Source organism: Rosa rugosa, chromosome 1 (genome assembly GCF_958449725.1).
Source record: "Rosa rugosa chromosome 1, drRosRugo1.1, whole genome shotgun sequence".
Taxonomy (NCBI): Eukaryota; Viridiplantae; Streptophyta; class Magnoliopsida; order Rosales; family Rosaceae; genus Rosa; species Rosa rugosa.
The window spans coordinates 41866979-41887909 of NC_084820.1; the positions used below are offsets into that span (position 1 = coordinate 41866979).

Here is a 20931-nt window from a genome sequence, read left to right on the forward strand (position 1 = left end):
CTCAAAAGTATTTTTAAGTTTCCGTTGGACATTTTACGGAAAATAGTATTTAATTAAATGCCTTGCACGTTTTTAGGATGTAATATGAACCTTCAGTTTATGTCTTATAGATACGCAGCACTGTGATGTGCTCAAGCTGGTGAGGTGCAATTTGGGCATTACATCATGCATATCACGCCCCGAATTTTGACTAAAGGAATTCAAATATGAAACGCGAAAACCCAACAAGCACAAGAAGAATAAACATAATATTTTTGATTTAATATAAGCAATAAAACAAATCGAACTCATAACTGTCAATACCGACTCGTTCTCTAAAGTCACATATCACATCACCAAGTGTTTACAAATTAAATCGAAGAATAATTCAATAAGTGACACACTCACTACACAGCAGAAGACTAAAACCAAAAGTACCCTACTACGTCCAAGCTACGACAGCAACAAAACCTCAGCTTCAACGACGATTACTTTGACCTACATAATAACCCCTACACCATGGAATAGTTCACCGGATTGAAACAACAAACCCGGTAAGCTTTTGCAAGCTCATGTGAGTAAACCTAAATAACCACAATTGTACTCACAACATAAATTAAATACAACCAATAATCCCTGCGTAGAAATTAGTTCAGAAGATCACCGAAAGGCACACAAACAAATTCATAGTAATCCCTGCATATAGTTTAGTTAATGAGATTACGTAAAATCAAAAAATAGAATGAAAAAGGGGAATAAATAAGGAAGTCAAACAACTCACGCGAATAACGAGGAAAACCTTTCAACTCGAAGAAAATAACTCACACCAAATTCACAAGGTATCCACCGATTCAATTTAAGGAAGCAACACACACAAATCCCGAGGAAAACCTTTCAACTCAAGGAAAAGAAACACACACCATGATTCCTTAAAACTCAAGACTCTTTTCCCAAAAGAAACAATATAAGTCACACCGTGACAAAATCATATAAATCGTTAACCTAACAATTCAATATGAAACTCCAGTCTAACCTGGACAATAAAAGAAAGTACACCCTGAAACTCTCTTTCAAAAACATATACCCACAAGTGCCATAATACAAAGTTATGCCCCATGACAGTACAACGGTAGACAGACTAGAGCTCTAACTGATCGTATCCACTCGCCCGGCCAAAGGTGTGAAATCCCGATATTCCGTCACTGAGGTTACAACCTGCAACCCCGGATCCTTAGGTCAACCCGACCCTTAGATCAAAACCTTTAAACGAGTCGCACTGAACCGAAAATGTTACCCAAATCTCAAAAACGAAGAAATCACAGCCTGTGACTCCCAACTCTTCAATCACTTTTCAAAACAATAGAAATACCATTTTCCACAACATATTGTTTCCTGAAAAGTCATTCCCAAAACAATAATAAGAACTCACTCACAAATATTGCTTACATTCAATTAATCTACCAATACATATATATTTCACGTAAATATATATATACATAGTCATTCACTCAAGAATGCCACTAATACCAACTATAGTTTACAATCGTAAAAATCGAGAAAATCATTTTTATACTTAAAATCTCATTTTTCATACCTGTGAACCGCAGTCTTATGAACCATAGTCGATTGAGTTCATATCATTTAAAACAAATATTCATTTTCGAAAACGATACACAATTTATCAAGGGAAAATTCCACAAATGGTCACTCAATTTGACTCATTCGACACTTTGGTCACTGAAATTTCAAATATATCACTTTGGTCACTCAATTATTACACTATCAATCACTTTAGTCACTTTGTTAATTTTTTTCATTAAAAAAAAATTATTTTCCACAATATTAATGATATTTTCATCCAACCAATTGTGAAAAATTGAGAAATATGTATTAGAATTATTGGGAGAAGTGATTAAAGTGAGAAAAAATACTCCTTGGGTGACTAAAGTGATTGACAGTGTAATAGTTGAGTGACCAAAGTGATATATTTGAAACTTGAGTGACCAAAGTGTCAAATGAGTCATAGTTGAGTGACCATTTGAGGAATTCTCCAATTTATCAATTAAGTCCGAATAATAAGTATATCCGTTCATAAATGAACCACGTGAGATTTACTCACCTTTAAATCCCGCTGTGTCTTCACTAACAGCCAAGATAAATTACCGAACATACTGTCAATCACCTAAAGAAATTACAGCCTCGATTCAGTACACGAATCACCAAAAACAATTAAATTCTGAAGCTCTCAAATCAATCCAAAAAATCCGAAAGTGACGCCAATCGAGGCGAAACCTCATCCGAGACCACCCAAAGTCTCCGGAACACTTCTACGGTCAATGTATCAAAACTACAGGTCGATCGGACGGCCGAATCCTCATGGATCGAAAACCGATCTAACCAAAAACCCTAAAACCCTAACATGCTCATACGATCTCCAAAAATTACAAACTATATATCGAAATGCTCGTATCGACGAGTAGATCGTAATGAGGGACATAAAGTGTCCCTGAGGTGGCCGGAAGCCGCCGGAAAACGCCGCCATAGAAAATGGCAATGCTGCCGCGAACCTCCAAATTAGGTGGAGAGACCTATGCTAAACTCTTCCTCTCAACATGTACATCAACATTCATAACTAGCACAAAGTCTAAACAAAGCCATTTGGCCGGAATTTACCTCAAAAGATTTGAAATCCGATGAACCCTAGAATCTCAATCTTCAGAATTTGATCTCCACAAGTTGAATCGTTGCAAGCCGCTTGGAGGGAAGTATCTACGTCCTCTGGGCTACAAAAGCCCCCAAGAGTCCCCGGCTATGGTGGCCAGAGTTGTGAGTTCCGACCAAGCTCAGATCCAGCCCCCCCACGGTCTTTCCCTTCCTTGTTGCGTCGTCTACAACTCGATTCTTGCTCCAATTCTCCCACAGACTTCTAGAGGAGGATGAGGCGAAGATTTTTCGATCGGTGGCGTGGCCAACGGTCGCCGGACGACGAAGAAATCTACAGATGAAGGGGAGTGGCGATTTCCGTCGGGGAGAGAGAAAACGCGGATCGGGTTTCCAAAATTGGAAACCCGTCTCTTCTTTCCAATTTTTACAAAGTTTCGTCCTTTATACCAAAATTGAAACTTTTTTCAAAAAAACCCATAACTTCTTCATACGAACTCGGATTTTTTCGTTCCACATATGCATGAACTCGTATCGACGCGCTCTACGACTTTCATGAAGGAAGTTTTTGGAGAAACCCAACGAATAAAAAGTCAACCCCTTGACCCCTCGAAAATAAAACGTTTCGAGTAATTATTCGTCTGAAACACTTTCGCTCGACCCTCGAACCACGAAATCCTATTAACGAACACTATTAATTCCCAAAAACCATTAGGAATTAATAACGAATTTTTGGGGTGTTACAATGCACCACATCATTCATAATTTTTCTTTTCTTGATATTTAGTATGTAATTAAACCGTATTTGACTAATTTTATAAATTCTATAAATATAATTATAAAAAAATCTATGTATTGGATACTATATTAATCACATTCCATAATTTGGGTGTTACCTCATGCACCACGTCATTCATCATTTTTCTTTTCCTGATATTTAATATGTAATTAAACCACATTTGACTAATTTTATAAATTCTATAAATATGATTTGAAAAAAAATTATGTATTGGATACGATATTAATCACATTCCATAATGTTATTAGAATTCTCTATATAAATGAATTTGGATTCCAGGCTTTGTCCAACATCAAAAATTTGTCAACTGAAAATAATGCGTCATTCATAGATAAGTAGAGAGTTTTGTCCATTTGATTTATTTTTCAAGGTGTGAAATTCTCAATCCTAATACGTCTTTGCATGGTAAGATTAGATCATTTTTTCAAAGCTTATCTAGAATGAGAGAATGTTCTTCCTCTGGTTTGCAATTCAATTTTTCTTTCTATTTTATTTTGGCCTAAAATATTTCCTCTCTTTTTTGTAGCCATCCTCCAAGATTGTGATTGAAAAACATCATGATGATGCTTCATTTCAAGTAACATATAAGCGTCTCATTGATCCATCGAATCAATGATTTACCAAATTATGGTATGATAGATACCCATATGCAAAGAAACTCTTTTTATTTATAATTTATTACTTTTATTGTTATTGTTATTATACTAATAATTATTATTATATAAAAATAATTTTTCTTTTTGTTATATATGTAGCTTTTATATAGATAGGCCGGTAAGCTGTGATATTTTGCTTATATAACCAACACCGTATAAGGTTCTGGATTTGAATATCATGGGCATATGGGTTGGGGGTGGTGGGGGGGGAACGGATGGAGCTTGGGATAAAATCAATAATATATTCAAAATAAATATCTTTAGTAGAGAACTTACTATTCCTACATTAACATTAGTTTAACTAATCAAGTATTATGTAATCAGATAACTTTCTTTTGATTTGCCTTCTTCTAATTTTTCACTTTCCCTCATTGTGCAGTATTACTTCTTGGGATGGATTTCTTTCGGGCATGGAGTTGTAAATAAAATGGCCGAAAAAATGGTACCAGTTGCTATTCCGACTCCCAAGGACTTGTTCTTGTCACAACTCCCAAAAAAGATTATGATTCTCTAATTATGAACTGTAACAACCCCCAATGACTTGTTCTTGTCACAACTCCCAAAAAAAATTATGCTCAAAGTTTTAAGACCTAGCGACTTTTAAGGAGTCGAGTAATGAGCACCTAGTATTCATTGCAATAACTATGAGAATAATCAACCTAAAATGGATGAACCAATGTTGATCGTGTTGGCAAGAGTCAACTTTTAGTTCATATTCATAATGTACTAATTATTATTTACTGTAACTAGACTTAGTATTCATTGTAATATATTATTCTACCCATATTATACATCAATAAATCAGTAAATATTGCCTGAAAGAGAGATAAATAAGATTGTGCTGAATATTCGTCCTATTTGCTCTCTTTTCATGACTTGGTATCAAAGCGGTTCCCTCTCCAATCATGTCATTATGGACTCTATTTGGATTCCTTAAATTGGGCATCAGAAAAATTTTGATTGAATTGTTACTTGATTGGCCAAGCCAATATCTAATGTGTGGTAATTAGATTTGTTCATGATTGCACATGCAAAAACGTAAGATAGGTTGCAAACTTAAGTTAGATCCCACATTACAAAAATGACAAATAATATATAATTTATAACTGGGTGCAACTCACATCCAATTGTACTAAAGTCTTTTACGTTAAAACTAGGCCTTAAAATTAGCCTCATTTTTTAGGCTATGGGCTAGCATTGCCAAGCAAATTGGGGTATTAGCCCAACCCATTTTATGAAGGGCTTGGGTCATGCTTTTAAAGTTTGGGCCGGCCCAAGCCAACCATAATAGTAAAATATAGGGCAGGCCTAGCCCCACCTAAGAAATATGCAAAACAAATAGAGGAAATGCTTTAAAAACCCTTGATTTTGATCTTACGGTGTTTTGCATAAAGGAAAAAAAGATGGGATTTCTTTAAATTCATAATTTCTTAACACAAATTAACTTGTTCAACATTCTACGGCGAGCGCGTCGATATGAGTTTGTAGATAAGCGGTACGCGAAAATCAAAGTTCGTATGAAAAAGTTATGGTCAGCAGAAGAAGTTTTCATTTTTAAAAAGTTCTATAAATATTGAATTTTTGAAAAAAGAAAATCTGAAAATCTAAATTTCCAAATCCGGAAACCCAAACTCTCTCCAAAAACCCAAGACCTGACCCGAATTTTCCGGTGACTCCCGACATTTTCTAGAGACGCCATAACCGCAGGCCGACTAGTCGTAGTCCTTACCAGGCTGGTTTCTACCGAATCAAGTTGGAAGCATCTGATCGAGGGCCAATATCCATGGAGGCGCTGACCCGATCGGAACTTCAGATTCCGGAGGTGGCTGGGCTCGATTTTTACCGGGTTTTGAAGCCCTACTCTTGCTAGTAAAATCCATACAAGCCTTGCAAGTCGAATCCAAGTGTGGAGCTTGGAATCCCGAATGTAGAGTACAATACATGGAGCAACTTTCGACGGTGATCTAGGCCGACCTTGGCTGATTTGGCCTTAGCTCCATGTATGAAAGTTGCTCCTCTTATTGTACTCTACATTCTGGACGGTTGGATCAACTTGGTTTTTGTTCTTCTGTTTTCATAGTTGTCTTCTAATCATCAATACGGGCATGTTGATATATTATAGGATCATGTTGTGACCATTTGAAGCATGTACGGTTTGCGATCCGTGAGGATCTGACAGTTGGATTGTCGTATAATTTTGAGAAATTTATCCTAGAAGTGTTTCAGAAACCTTGGGAGGTCTCGAAGGAAGTTTTGTCTCGATCGACCAAATCTTACGTTTTTGGTTCGAGTGCTCTATTCGAACCGTAACCGCATTCGTTTTAGTTGTGTACTAAGTTTGTCTCGAATGTACTAACCGCATTCGATAACGCGTTGTAACGATAACTAGGTTCCAGTTTTTAAATCTCAACCTTTATTCCTTGAAGTTATTATTCCGAAACTTGAAGAAAGTTAATTATTGCTGCTAAGTCCACTGTCTCTCAATTTTTCGAAAATGATAAGTTTTAGACGAACCCAAATGAACTTAATGATTTTTAAAAAAGTTTTCACCTCAAAAGTATTTTAACCTTTCTGTTGGGCGTTTTACGGAAAATATTATATTACTAAATGACTTGTGGGTTTCTAGGATGTAAATCGAACATTCAGTTTATGTCTTATAGATGCACGGCATTGTGATGTGCTCAAGCTGGTGAGGTGCAATTTGGGCGTTACATCATGCACCACGTCATTCATCATTTTTCTTTTCCTGATATTTAGTATATAATTAAACCGTATTTGACTAATTTTATAAATTCTATAAATATGATTTGAAAAAAATCTATGTAATGGATACAATATTAATCACATTCCATAATGTTATTAGAATTCTCCATATAAATGAACTTGAATTCCAGGCTTTGTCCAACATCAAAAATTTGTCAACTGGAAATAATGCGCCATTCGTAGATAAGTAGAGAGTTTTGTCTATTTGATTTTTTTTTTCAAGGTGTGAAGTTCTCAATCCTAATAAGTCTTTCCATGATAAGATTAGATAATTTTTCCAAAGCTTAACTAGAATGATAGAATGTTCTTCCTCTGGTTTGTGATTCAATTTTTGTTTTATTTTCTTTTGGCCTAACATATTTCCTCTCTTTTTTGTAGACATCCTCCAAGATTGTGATTGAAGAACATCATGATGATGCTTCATTTCAAGTAACATATAAGTAATCGAATCAACGATTTACCAAATTATGGTATGATAGATACCCATATGCAAAGAAACTCTTTTTATTTATAATTTAATACTTTTATTGTTGTTATTATTATAATAATAATTATTATATAAAAGTAAATTTTTTTGTTATATATGTAGCTTTTATATAGATAGGCCGGTAAGATGTGATATTTTGCTTATATAACCGACACCATATAAGGTTCTGGATTTGAATCTCATGGGTATATGGGTTAGGGGTGTGGGTGGGGGTGGGGATGGGGATGGAGCTTGGGATAGAATTAATAATATATTCAAAAACAGTATCTTTAGTAGAGAATTTACTATTCCTACATTAACAATAGTTTAACTAATCAAGTATTATTGTAATCAGATAACTAATTTTTCACTTTCGATTCCCTCATTGTGAAGAATATAACCTCTTGGGATGATTTCTTTCCACCTGAGTTGTAAATAAAGATGGCCGAGAAAATGGTGCCAATTGGTATTTCAACTCCTAAGGACTTGTTCTTGTCACAACCCCCAAAAAAGATTATGATAACATGTAATCTGTTATGATAATTGGTACAATACATATGTGAACAAAAGGAGAAAGTAGATGATTCATTATTTGCATAGACTTATGAGACTACAAAATGCTCAAAGTTTTAAGAGCTAGCGACTTTTAATGTGTCGAGTAATGAGTACCTAGTATTCATTGCAATAGCTATGAGAATAATCAGCCTAAAATGGATGAACCAATGTTGATCATGTTGGAACGAGTCAGGGTCGACCCTGAGCCTAGGCAAACTAGGCCCAGGCCTAGGGCCTCAGATTTTATGGGCCTCAAGTATTATGTTGCCCAGCCCAAAAAAATAAAAAGAAGACATGAACTTAGAAGAAGTTCATGCGACACCTGCTGCTCCCTCTTCATCTTCTTCCTCCTCCTCCTCACCTTCTCTAATTCTATTCAACCCCAAACACTTCAAAATCTCAACAAAAATCTAACTACCCAAAATCAAAGACCCAAGAATTCAAAAACCCAGATTCCGGAAGAAGAGAAGTCAGTGGCTCATGGTTGAAGAGTGAAGACCAAAAGGCCTAAAGATTAGAAGACGGCAAAAGAAGAATATTTTGAATCAAGAGGCTTGCTAGCCTAGTCGATTGTAAGTTTATTTAAGTATTTTCTTTGAGCCTCGTAATTTCGTTCCCTTTGAGCCTCCAAATTTACAAGGACGGCCCTGGCAAGAGTCAATTATTAGTTCATATTCAGAATGTACTAATTATTATTTACTATAACTAGAATTATTATTCATTGTAATATATTATTCTACACATATTATACATCTATAAATCAGTAAATATTGCCTCAAAGAGAGATGAATAAGATTGAGCTAAATATTCATCTTACTTGCTCTCTTTTCTTGACTTGGTATCAAAGCGGTTCCCTCTCCAATCATGTCGTTATGGACTATATTTGGATTCCTTAAATTGGGCATTAGAAAAACTTTGATTGAATTGTTAATTGATTAGCCAAGTCTATAATGTGTGGTAATTAGATTTGTTCGTTGATTGCACATGCAAACGTAAGGTAGGTTGCAAATATAAGTTATATCTCATATTACAAAAATGACAAATAATATAATTTATAAGTGGGTGACTCACATCCATTTGTGCTAAAGTCTTTTAAGTTTAAAACTAGGCCTTAAAATCAGCCTTATTTTTTTTGGGCTATAGGCTACTAGCCTTGCCCAAGCAAATGGGGGTATTAGCCCAACTCATTTTATGAAGGGCAGGACTTGGGCCACGCTTTTAGAGTTTGGACCGCCCCAAGACAGTTCATAATAATAAAAAATAGAGCAGGCCTAGCCTTGCCTAAGAAATATGCAAAAGAAATAAAGGAAATGCTTTAAAAACCCTTGATCTTAAGGTGTTTTGCATAAAGGAAAAAAAAAAAAAAAGATGGGATTTCTTTAAATTCATAATTTCTGAACACAAATTAACTCGTTCATGCTTGACGACTCAAGTGGGAGGCGGCACAGTGAAGGACTCGATTCTGAGTCCTCTGTATTCTAGTTCTAAGGGCAAGGCGGGCCTATGGCAGCCTTGGTGGCCTGGTTTTGATGGTGGTATGTCTAGATCGTGGTCAGAGCGAGGTCAATGCTGTTGGCGATCCGGAGGTGGAGGCGCGCTACTGGGGATGCCCGTGTTCACGGGGTTTTTGCAGACGGTGATGCCCGTGCTGGGGACGCCCGTGCTAACAGGGTTTAGGCAAAAGGTGAGCCTGCCAGTGATAGAGCTTGTGGGCTCCGGAATCAACCCTCCCCTGGTTTGGGTTTTGCTGCGGGGAAGCAACAAGGTTGGTGGCTGCTGACGGCTTTGGCGATGCAGTGGACAGGGCAATGACCCACGGCGATGGCGGTGCAGGCACTACTCATCCAGGGCTCCTTGTTCCATATTTGCTTTTGGGCTAGCAGGGTTCTCTGTTGGACCTAGGACTCTGCTTTGGGCCTAGTGCTTTTTTTTTTTTTTTTAAATGATCTGGGAAACCCCTAGGTGGCTTCTCGATAGCAGGAATAAATTAAGGTTAGCTTTTGAGCTGTTTCGGAAATCTCCCTAGTAGTGTCAGGTTACTGGTTAGTTTGGTCTTAAGTCTTTAAGATAATATTGCAGGTTAGGTTGCCCTGGTTAATTTTTTTTCTTTCTGGTTTCAGCCATAAGGCTTTCTAAGGATAGTTCAATCTTTTCGTAGCCCAAGTATTGGATGAGCTGTTCGATTGTAGGGTTAGGGCTAGGGTTAGGGTTCATCCCCACCCTCATTGTAACCTGATGAGACCCCGAGCAACCCAAGGCAAGATGATCCAAAAAACCCTGCAAAACCCAACCAATCGCTCATACTTGAAGCGAACAGTGACCTCTACTCCCACTACAAACTAGTAAGCCACGGGAGGGAAAACCTGCCGAACTGGGGCCGAGATTGCATGATGGATTTGGAGGTCCAACTAGAACCACCCGTAAAATAAATTGACCATTCGGATGCAGGGTATCAAATATATCATACTTAATATATCATGACTTCGAATTGGATCAGAGTTCCAAGAATTATTCAACCATTTTAAGAATCCATATTGTTCTCATCAGAAACAGAACGAGGAGGTAATTACTTTACATGCTTAGCAAACCACTGCAACATGTCATTATGAGCTTCCTCTGCACTCTTTGCAGCTGCTTCATCATCAACATCATACCTCAGAGCCCAACCATGTGCAACTTTTGGAAATATCTTCACATAGCTATCAACCTATAGTTAAGAGAACAAAATTGCTCAAGGGAGTTTGGAATGAAAATATTGAAATTGGACAACAATTGGTAAACTAGTTAAACCAAAATGCCAAAACACTAGATAGATTGCAAATGAATGTACTAAATTCAATACAATGGAGACAGGTTTGAAATACTATATGCAATAGTGCAAGAAATGATCTAAAATTCATTCTTTTATTCTCTTCCAACCCCCCCCCCCCTTCTAATCCAAATCCTGATATATGGATTATAATATTTCTCTTTTTTATGGCTTATATAATATGATTCTCAAACTAATTAATTATATAATGTAATTAAACTCCCCAGATACAATTACTACTTTCAAACAGTCCCAGTTCCTAGACTAAATGTGCATCAATTAATGTAGGATAAGCAGCTTCAAGTCTTTCAACATGAAAAAAGTCCTCACTAAGGAAATAAAAAAAAATAAATAAATAAAATAAAGAAAGAAGGCCTCTGCACCTCGGGTTTAGCATTTAATATCTCCTCAAACTCTTTCACGAGTTCTGGTGGAGAGTAGTTGTCAATCTCAGCTCCTAGTACGGCAATTGGAGATTTAACCCCTGTTGATCAATGAAAACATTTACCATTTAGTGGTGGCAAAATTGGCTTTTGACCTGTGAGAAAATGATAATCCTGTCATAATTGCAATAACAGTGAACTGCGAGTCTGAAGAGTATTGTTTTCTCAGTAAATTATAGGTCAACAATTGTCAACCAATGATAGGATGCACTGTAAACATAGCATTCTCAAAACCTCAACCAAACCAAACAGTCAAGTGACTGACTATAACATGAATGGTGTTGGTTGATCCCCAATTCCATTATGAACTACAACATCTCCAGCTTCCATTAGACTGACTATTATCTTGGTGAGTATTATTTAACCTCTCTTTTGATTCTCTGATCCATGATCCTGGATCAATTTCCTATTCTAGGTATGACAAGCCAAGCACTGGAACTTACTTGAGTATGATCCAACTTCATATTATCATGCTTGTCATTCCAACTGACTTGGTCAAGTACTATATTATACAATGACATATGACTCGCTATTTTATTGGCAGAGTGCTTAAGACAGACACTGCTGTAACCCAGTAATGTCTTAATTTCTCTGCAAGTTCAATGAATTGATTTATATAGAGATTAAAGAACATGATCCTGCTGTTCAGACTTATCTAACATTTTGTACAGTTCTTCTTAAGCTAGCACCTACGCAAACACTACCTGAAGTGCAGACCTGACATAATGCAACTACAATATTGCTTTAAAAAATTTAAGCAGCGGAACCCATACCCTCAATATCATCCACAGATATAAATGAAGGATGCAACAGCACAGCAGCTTGGATGAACTCAGACTTCGCAAGTTCGGTCACGACCTTGCCTGAGAAAAACATAGTTTTTTTAGTTTAGTCAGCTACTATATTTGAAGTTTCCTCATTTCTGTGGCTGAAGAATTAAAAATAGGGGAAACTGCAAGTGGAACTATATTTCTGGTTGACAATAGGATACATAGTGGAAATGATGACTAATAAATTGAAAGTTAACAAAACAGAGAAAAGGGACAAGAAATCTGTACAAAAAGAATATCAACTACACTCACCACCCCAACAGAAGCCTGCAGCTCCAATTGCAGAAAAACCTTGACGTATAAGAGCGTCAATCACTGATTTTGCATCTTCAAATCCCTTATCCTGATCAATGCTTAGCAAGCTTCAGACATTAAACTTTAACATGAATCTATAACTAAACTATGCAAAAGTATATATGCATAAGTTTGCAATATTAGGGCCACCAACTTCTAAAATAGTTAAACTATATGTGAGCCTTAAATGTTTTCATTTTTGCTAGAATAGATCTAGGTGTAAAGGAAAAACAAGAAAACCAGGCAGCAGGATACAAATAATTTTGCATGCAGCCCAAAAATGTATAAACCTGATTCACGCCTCAACATGACAGCTGAGCATAAGTTAATTAAAAAACGAAATCCGGGAATCCATGAAAGAGCAAGAACAAACCGTTCCATGATCTTTTAACCAGACTGCTAGAGGCCTGTTATTGTCATACACAAACGCATCTCCATAGAAGAAGTCTGGAACTACAACATAGAATCCAGAAGTGGCAACTCTTCCTGCAAGCTTCCTTAAAGTGGAAATGCATTAGTTCTCAGGAAGTGTGTAATCAAATTTCATTTCAGCATATAGATGATGAGATTTTAACAATGCAAACTATTGCTTCAATCACAAACTAGAAAGGCAGTCCACCGCAATCAGAAATGTCCTTAACTGATATAATTTTTCATCATCCATGAGTTTGGCACAAGACTTCTTCGTTGCACTTAATCTCCTTTTCATAATTCAATTATTCTGACATAGTTGGAGGTTTTGTATATTTAAGAATAATTATTTGCTAAGAGAAAGGAACTTCTACATAAGTTATGTGATTGGGACAAAAAATGAACACCATAAATTTCCAGGGCAAGCTGCACGTAAATACCGCTTCCACTTTATCATCTTCAATAAATGAAATCCAAAATAACGAGAGATATTGCCATTAATACTGATTTCTGCAACCTCTAGTTCTAATAAGTTTGGAGCAGAATAAAATATCCTGGATCCTGATCACAGAGTATTTGTTTTCATGCATACAACAGAACATAATTCTATAACACCTCCATGTACTTGTTACAATGTATTGAGACATCAAGTTCTCTCAAAAATAAGAAGAAACAGGTCAAGTTATAGCAGAATCCATGTAGACATAGCTCAATACCTCAAGTTGGGAGCTCCATATCCTGCAGGGAAAGTCAAATAAGTATATTATAAGTTAACCATGATATAATATTTTACTCCTCGTCTCTCCATCAACAAACAAATACAAGGACTTATGATTCTACTTCCTTCCTAATACTTCACTGAAACATAAAAGAGACAATAGCTATATAAAATTTGAGCCAAAGAGAAGAAATTTTGAAGGTCTAGACAAGTACCAAAAACATCAGAGATAAGAAGAATAGCACGCTTGGAGTTAGGAGATCCTGTGACATAGACAGTAAGGCCTCCAAATTTTTCAGCAGAGTCTGAACCACAGCTTGTCTTGATAATTGGTGGGTTAGAACAGCACTGAGGGCCTGACATTGCTTCTCTGATCAGTGGAGACTAAAACCTTCAAATTTAAAGTAAGAAAAGAGGTGAAAACACTCTTCACAGATACGACTTTCAGGAGAGCATATGGGTATTGGAACTAATGGGGCTGGTACCAAAATAAAGGAGTAAAAGGTGTATTGGACTCAACCACCCTCTTATTCAGACACCCACTATATGCTATAAATACATGATTTTGTGAGGGAAGTGTTCAAAAGATGATCACTTATACAACATGATATACCAAGTTAGAGAAAGTATATAATATATTAGAAAATGCTTTTAAATCTTTTCAGTCATTCATCTACACTAACAGTTGTAATAGCAGATGCTAGATTCGTCTGCAAATTTTTTCATAATTTGATAAAATAATCAGAATATAATTTTATTTGAAGACTTCCTAATCGCATCGAAAAAAAAAAAAGGAGAAAAGGGGGCTGTGATCTACCCAGCAGGCCCACTGTCTTAACTTGTTAATGCTCAACTTTGAAAAAATGCTCAAAGTTAAGCATTTTTTATTCTTTCGATGGTTGCTGCTCAGCTTGTTGGCCAAGTTAGTTTGACCAAGTCCATACATTTTCATTGATAATATTTTTATATGCACTTTCTTTTACACTTTGCTCAGTCAACTATTTCACAAATCAGATTAAGTTTTTCTTCCTTGACATGTTTCTTCATCTTGAAGAAGAAGATATCTATTAAACAAGGTCTGACTAAACTGATATATATATATATATATATATAGCCCTTCTAGTGAGGGATCCCTTTTTTTGGCCATTTTAAGGGATCATTTGTAAGACCCACTTTTTTATCGTATTTCAGCATCTTGACCGTTTAGTTTTTAAGTCCTAATGTATAGATCATTTCTGCAAATTTTCAGCCAAATTGATGATCGTTAAGGTATCGAACTAGATTAAATCAATGGATGAACCGAATCTGTCCAACCTTAACCGTTCATGTTCATAATTGTAAATCGCAATTATGAATGCCTTAATGATTATCAATTTGGCTGAAAATTTGCAAAAATGATAAATTAGTGTAAAGAAAAGAAAATTGGAATGCATTTAGAGCAAAAATATGAAGGCTTGTTTCTCCAAATGCTACCTCATGTCATTGATTTATCACTAGAAGTCTGCCAAAATGAATTACTGACAGTTAGGATTCAGTACATGTCTGTCATTTTGGAGCACAGAAACCACACAACAATCGACAAAAAGCTGACTTTCATAAGGGAGATGACACTTAGGCCATGTTTGGTTGACTGGAAAGGAAAGGAATCCCTTTCCTTTCCTTTGGGAAAGTGTTTCCGGAGGGGGGGGGGGGGGGAGGGAACCAAATTCCTCCACTTTTTCCTTTGCTTTGGGAAAGTGTTTCCCTTCCTTGGCTGTCCCCAAACGCAGGAAAGGAAAATATTTCCTTTCCCAACACCCACTTTCCGGGAAACAAACATGGCCTAATTAGGGATAAGTGAAAGATTATGGTTTTAGCTTGAAGGAGCAAAGTCTGCTCTCACTAGGGGTAATAACAGACATAGGTACGACTTTTGGAGGACTAATCACATTTCTAAAATACATATGGTTTCTTTCCTTCAATGAGCCACAGCCAAATATAACTTCTTTGTAATTTTTGAGATGTGTTTGCCTCTCCATTGGTTAGCTATCCACTCAATAAAGTTAGGCCAAGGTTGCCTAAGCTAATGCACTCCATGCTGTTATAATACAATCTAAGAAAGGCAAACTAGTGAGCTAGGCATAGAAATGAACAGGTCATATGGAGGAGGCATTGGAAGAGACATATTAAAGTTTGTCTAATTACTAACAACTAAAGGAACCCACTCAAGACCAACTCAAACATCTTTTAATTGACACATCCATTATATGTAAACTGTTTTCTTACCTATGATACAAAGTTTGATACAGAAGTGGAGGTTTCCTTGAAAGCAAGCTGTGACTCTAAAAATAGATCAGACGATGTACTCCAAAGTTCCTGTGCAAGTTTGGCATCATATGAAAGCATAGAAGAGCTGACAGTGTTGCCCTTTCCACCAAAAAAGTAAACTCCAGATGTTTCCTAAAATTAACAGAGAGTGGATCAGATGAGGAATCTTTGGAGATCTATAAAATATTAAGGGGATAGTTAATGAGATCCCTTGGCATAGAACTTCTTACCAAGTTAAACCATCATGGACATTCACAACACATAAACAAGCTGCATAAGTATAGAATTAGAATAAGCTTACTGGTGGAGCAAATGCTGCATCGAGAATGGAACTGATTCCAACTTCAGGTGACTGCAAGAACCAAAGACTTCTCAAAACTTTATAGGCCAAACTGGATAGGCATGGAGGAACTTCTCGCAAGATGTTGGTTTCAACAACACCAGGATCCACAGCACTTCATAACCAAACAAAACCGTATTTAACATGAGATTCTGAAAATAGCATCTAATGCATGATCCTAGAAAAGAATTCTGCACGACTCTTCCCAGGAAAAAAAAAAAAACTTGTGACCACTAAACACATACATGACGGAGACGTGACGAGATATGTCCATCAAGCCAAGTTGGCGATGAAGCTCATAGGAGAAGAGCAGTAGGAACACTGTCAACAAAATGGGGCAGCTCAAAATTAGAATAGGAAAACTAGGAGCTTTTCTATAATAATGACATCTAGAACTTACATTTGGAATACTCATATACATGAGCATATGGGTATCTTTTTAATCTGCTGAAGCACTTCCCAGATACAGTCTCCTTGTCAACCTGTATATTCGATACTGAAGGGGGGAGAACATCAGTGGAGAAAAAGGATTCAGAAAAAAGCACCTAAATTCGTAAAAGAATTCAGTGAAATAGAAGATGAAGACACTTTTTAAAACCAAATTCTACTGAAATTGAGTCATATCCAGGAATTCTAACATATTATAAAGATTCTCCCTCACCACTTCGATGTGTGAAAGATGTGACATTCACTATACGGGAAGGAATCGAGCTGTTTCTGAGAAGCGGTAACAATAGTTTACTAAGAAAAAATGCACTCAAGTAATTTGTAGCCATCATCCTAGAAAACAAAATAAGAAGAAACAAGGTGAGCTAATAATCACCAAACAAGGCCACACTCCTTGAATCAGAACACAGATAAAAGAGAAATGAACTCATTACTGATCATAGCCTTCAGAGGTGAATCTAGACGACGTAGCAAGTATTCCAGCATTGTTAATTAGGAGTTGGATCGAAGAGTGCATTTGCGAGTCGGAAAGCCACTGCTGTAGGGAGGCTTTAAACCGAAGAATCGACTGGAATGATGAGAGATCAACCTCGAAAGCTTTCAACTGTGCACTCTCATTCTTCCTCTTAATTTCCATCATCGTCTGCATACAAAATAGCATCACTAAACCAAATTTTCACCTCTTCGAAAACCAATACAAAATTTTAAAGTCGAGTAGATTAGCTACCTTTTCTAACAAGCGAGATGAGCGTCCAACTGCATACAGAATTGGATTATGAGCTATACACATTGCCTATAAATTACGAACGAAAAAAGAAGTGATTAAATCGAATAATATGATTACCGAGAACCACAAAGAAGCCACGAGCGGAGAGAGCATGGGCCGCGGCGGCGCCCAATCCAGAAGTCGCCTGCAAATTTCTTCAGAGTCAAATTGAAGAGCAAGGAAGAGAAAAAGAGACGATTGTATAGGGTTTACTTACACCGGTGATGATGCAGACGGGCCTCGACGGAGATGAGGGAGGCGGTGATCTGGAAGGAGGAGTAGCAGTCGAGGCGAAGAGGAGGTGCCAGTAAGAGATGAGAAGACTGAGACTCCATCGCAGGGCCATTCTCCAGAATTCCATGGACAGTACAAAATCCAATGCCTCCTTCATCGTCTTGTAAATTTCTTGAATTGAAGCCGAGACTGAGCGTCGAAGAGAGCTTGCTGACGGCTTTCTATGGCGATTTGTGGGACTGGGTTTAGAGCTCCCTCCACTCTGGGCCATTTATACGTTACCCTATTTGTGGAGTCGCTGTGCTGTCACGTCATCAACGTTAATCCAAAGGAGGAAGATAGGACACCCGTGTACAAGTGAAAAGAACATAGAGTTTTTTTTTTTTTTTTTTTTTTAATATCAAACATACAACATAATTTTGGAATCTAATAATACTAACATACAACATCATTGATTATCAAAGTTAAAGGACTGCTCTCCATGCTGCTGTCATCCATGGTTTTACACTTTTACTGAAGTAGAAGGAGATTCCAAGATATTTATCGACCGTGTCAACAACATTATTGTTATGGCATGGCGTATCCAAGTCTTTGTTCTAGATATGAAATACTTGGCTAGTCAGTTCCAGGATATTGGATTCAATCATTCAAACATGTATGGAGAGAGGCGAACTTTATGGCTGAGGTTCTTGCCAATCTAGGCCATTCAATTGATGTTGCAAGTTGGAATCAGGGGTTGCCTTTTAATGTTCTTAATGCTTTTATCATGGAATAGTTTGTAATTTCTTTCTTTCAATTGAAAAAAAAAAAAATTAGAATGACACATACATTAATTCTTAGACTTGGACCATATCTCTAAGATCCGAGTAAGTTAAACACAATTGACGAACACCGATTATTATGACTAATAAACTTGTCTATCTACACAGGGGAGGGTGGTCTGATGCAGGCGGGCGCGGTCTCTCTCGGGCGGCGGTGACTCGGCGCTGGTGGTGGCGGCCCACTACTTGGGTCCGAAAAGAATTGGGCTGGGCCTTCAACTGTGGCTGCGGTATCATTGTCTCCTGGGATCATGCTTGGGTTTGGGCCCACTTTTTGGGTCTGGCCCAAGCTGTTTTATTTTTATTTTTAACAATTTTTATTTTGTTATATTGTCTAGGTTGGTTGCGTTTTATGCGTCCAATAAAATCCTACATACATTGTGTAGGCCTAATAGGGCTCTGTGCCTGGGTATGCACTTTACGTGCCTTGTCTGCTCTAGGTCCGTGGAGACTTATTTGCTTCGTCAAATGGGCGCTACCGCCTAGCGGCAGGATGAGACTAAGGGTCGTCGGATCTATTTTTCGGCGGCAACATAGGAGGAAAGCTGTGCTAAAGCAGGTATTTATGCTAGGTTGTACGCGGGGTACATAGTTATCTTTCCGCTATGTCACTGCTATGGTAAAGCAAATGGAGTAGCTATTGCACTCTTTGCTAGTTGGTGTTTGTTAGAATACAAGTCTCCCCTGTAGAGATTTCTGATATTATTTCGGAAATTTTTCTAGATGCTTATGGTAATCAGGGGTTTAGGCTCAATGTCCCCCCCCCCCTTGTATTCGACAGTTTCATTAATCAAGGCTTGAGGGCAGCCGCACAAGCTCTTTTTTCAAAAAAAAAAAAACTTGTCTATCTAACAAAACAATCGAACCTACAAAAGGACAAAAACCGAATTCAAAACATAACTCTCAAAAGCAAAAAATCTAGTCGCCTAAAGTACAATTGGACTACTAAGAATCAAGTTAAAATAAAATTGCTATCACTATTGGATAACATCTTTAGGAGAAAACTTCTTGTAGGGATTTTCTCATGGTTTCTTAGCACCTCCGCCGTTAAACAATGGTGAACGAAGTCTTAGCTAGGCTGGCAGCATCTTTGGCTATCTCTGAAAAGGGAAAGATCTCTTTCGATTCTGTTGGCGGCTCTACCATTTTGAACCACTACTATGTGGTAGGGCGACTGCAGTAAGCTTAAAAGAAGGCGAACCCGAAAACTTTTATGGGGAAGGTCCGGGGTCCTCAGAATCGCCTATCGATTAGGGCATAAGATGACAGGTTCATTTCAGGTTTTCGAGGGAAGAGAAGAAGAAACAAGTTGTTTTGGGCGACTCATGGTTCTTCGGAAAGGCTTTGTTAGCGCTGAAGGAGTTTGATGGCCTTACTGAGGCTGCTAGGGTTCCGATCATATGGATACCAGTTTAGATAGAGATTATGGTTCTACAATTGGCGCTATTCATTGAGGGAGCAGTCCTCATAATCAGGTCGACGCTGGGGATGGTGCTGAACCTCGTTAAGCCTACAATCTGGTGTGATACGATGGCGAGAGTACGGATCCTTCAAAACATTCTGGTTTCGTTGACGCAGGCCTATCAGCCGATATTGTTTGTGTTTGCGTCAAAGGCGAACACAACTGTATGTTTCTAGTATGAGAAGATGGTCAACTTATGCCACGTATGCGGGCTGTTGGAGCACCCAGCCATCGGCTGTTTGGAGCCACCAGATGTGGAGGTTGGAAGTGGTAACTCTAACCCTACTACTAGGGTTTTAGGAGGATCAATGGTGATTTCAAAGGGGCTTGTTCACGGCGGCGCCTAATTTAAGCCTCTAATGTTCACCATTCTGAAAATATCGACGCACCATTGGCTGAGCAACTGGAGAGGTTTCGATCCAAACTTGTGGTGGTGGCAAATCCATTCATCAAATGTAGGGGCCGAAACCACAACGGCAACGATGCCTATCATTGGAGGAAATAGGACAACACCGATGGCATTGGTGCCCTACTACAAGCACACCAAGTGTATTGATTCTGCAATGAGTATGCATGTTAAGCTTGATTTTGAATCGGTTCTATCTCTTCCTGTGAAGGAAGGAGTGCTGATAGTCTCTCTGGCCAAGAAGACCAAAGTGGGATGTCCGTTAGGTAGTGAGAACAAGCCTAAGAGGACGAAGGTCTCCTAAAAATTGTCTTTGGAAGCAAAAAAGCCTAAGAAGAATTTTTTGAAGACTTTAGACAGGGTGAAGGTGGTCACTAAGCCTAATGCATTGGTGGTGTCAGAGTTGAAAGAGATGTTAGGGGATACCCCTTCTATAGTTCTATGTAGGGCGGTTTCTTTTTCAGGTTAAGAATAAATTGAGACTATAACTTAAATTGATTGGTTTTTTTAGCCTTAGTATTGTCAGTTTACTTTGTTTCTTGGAGCGTTATCTCATAGTGATATTATGTTAGGGTCCCGTAGGGTTTCCTAGGCAGTGATTCAATTCTAACAGAGTCCTTTGAGGTGAATCATTGTATAATGTTACATACTTTCAGTTTTATAATGGATTGTCACCACCTTCAAAAAAAATCAAGCTAAAATAGATGGTAGAGGTTCATTTTGTAGGCAAGAAAAAACGACTAAGAAAGTTAAATTTTTGTCTT

General features: G+C 37.6%; 2 protein-coding genes across 4 annotated transcripts; both read right to left on the reverse strand.

Annotated features, from left to right (window-relative positions):
- Positions 1 to 10324: 10324 nt before the first annotated feature.
- On the reverse strand, positions 10325 to 13747 carry LOC133724949 (endo-1,3;1,4-beta-D-glucanase-like). The gene is made up of 7 exons (XM_062151867.1): positions 13600 to 13747; positions 13383 to 13404; positions 12629 to 12752; positions 12214 to 12304; positions 11905 to 11994; positions 11072 to 11172; positions 10325 to 10586 (listed from the first exon to the last, which is right to left on the reverse strand). Exons 1-7 carry the CDS (start codon positions 13745 to 13747, stop codon positions 10446 to 10448), a joined length of 717 nt encoding a protein of 238 aa, XP_062007851.1. The 3' UTR covers positions 10325 to 10445.
- Positions 12214 to 17764, reverse strand: LOC133724948 (uncharacterized). 3 transcript variants are annotated; one of them, XR_009854135.1, is made up of 11 exons: positions 17462 to 17764; positions 17323 to 17389; positions 17206 to 17234; positions 16913 to 17121; positions 16693 to 16811; positions 16432 to 16527; positions 16277 to 16352; positions 15993 to 16146; positions 15650 to 15823; positions 13600 to 13740; positions 13104 to 13404 (listed from the first exon to the last, which is right to left on the reverse strand). XR_009854135.1 is itself a non-coding variant. In XM_062151866.1 (10 exons), exons 1-9 carry the CDS (start codon positions 17747 to 17749, stop codon positions 15650 to 15652), a joined length of 1212 nt encoding a protein of 403 aa, XP_062007850.1. In that variant the 5' UTR covers positions 17750 to 17764; the 3' UTR covers positions 12214 to 12304. The 3 variants fall into 3 exon arrangements, 1 of the variants encoding a protein (XP_062007850.1); XR_009854134.1 differs by having other exon boundaries at positions 13600 to 13775; XM_062151866.1 differs by lacking the exons at positions 13104 to 13404; positions 13600 to 13740 and adding an exon at positions 12214 to 12304.
- Between the last annotated feature and the right edge of the window lie 3167 nt (positions 17765 to 20931).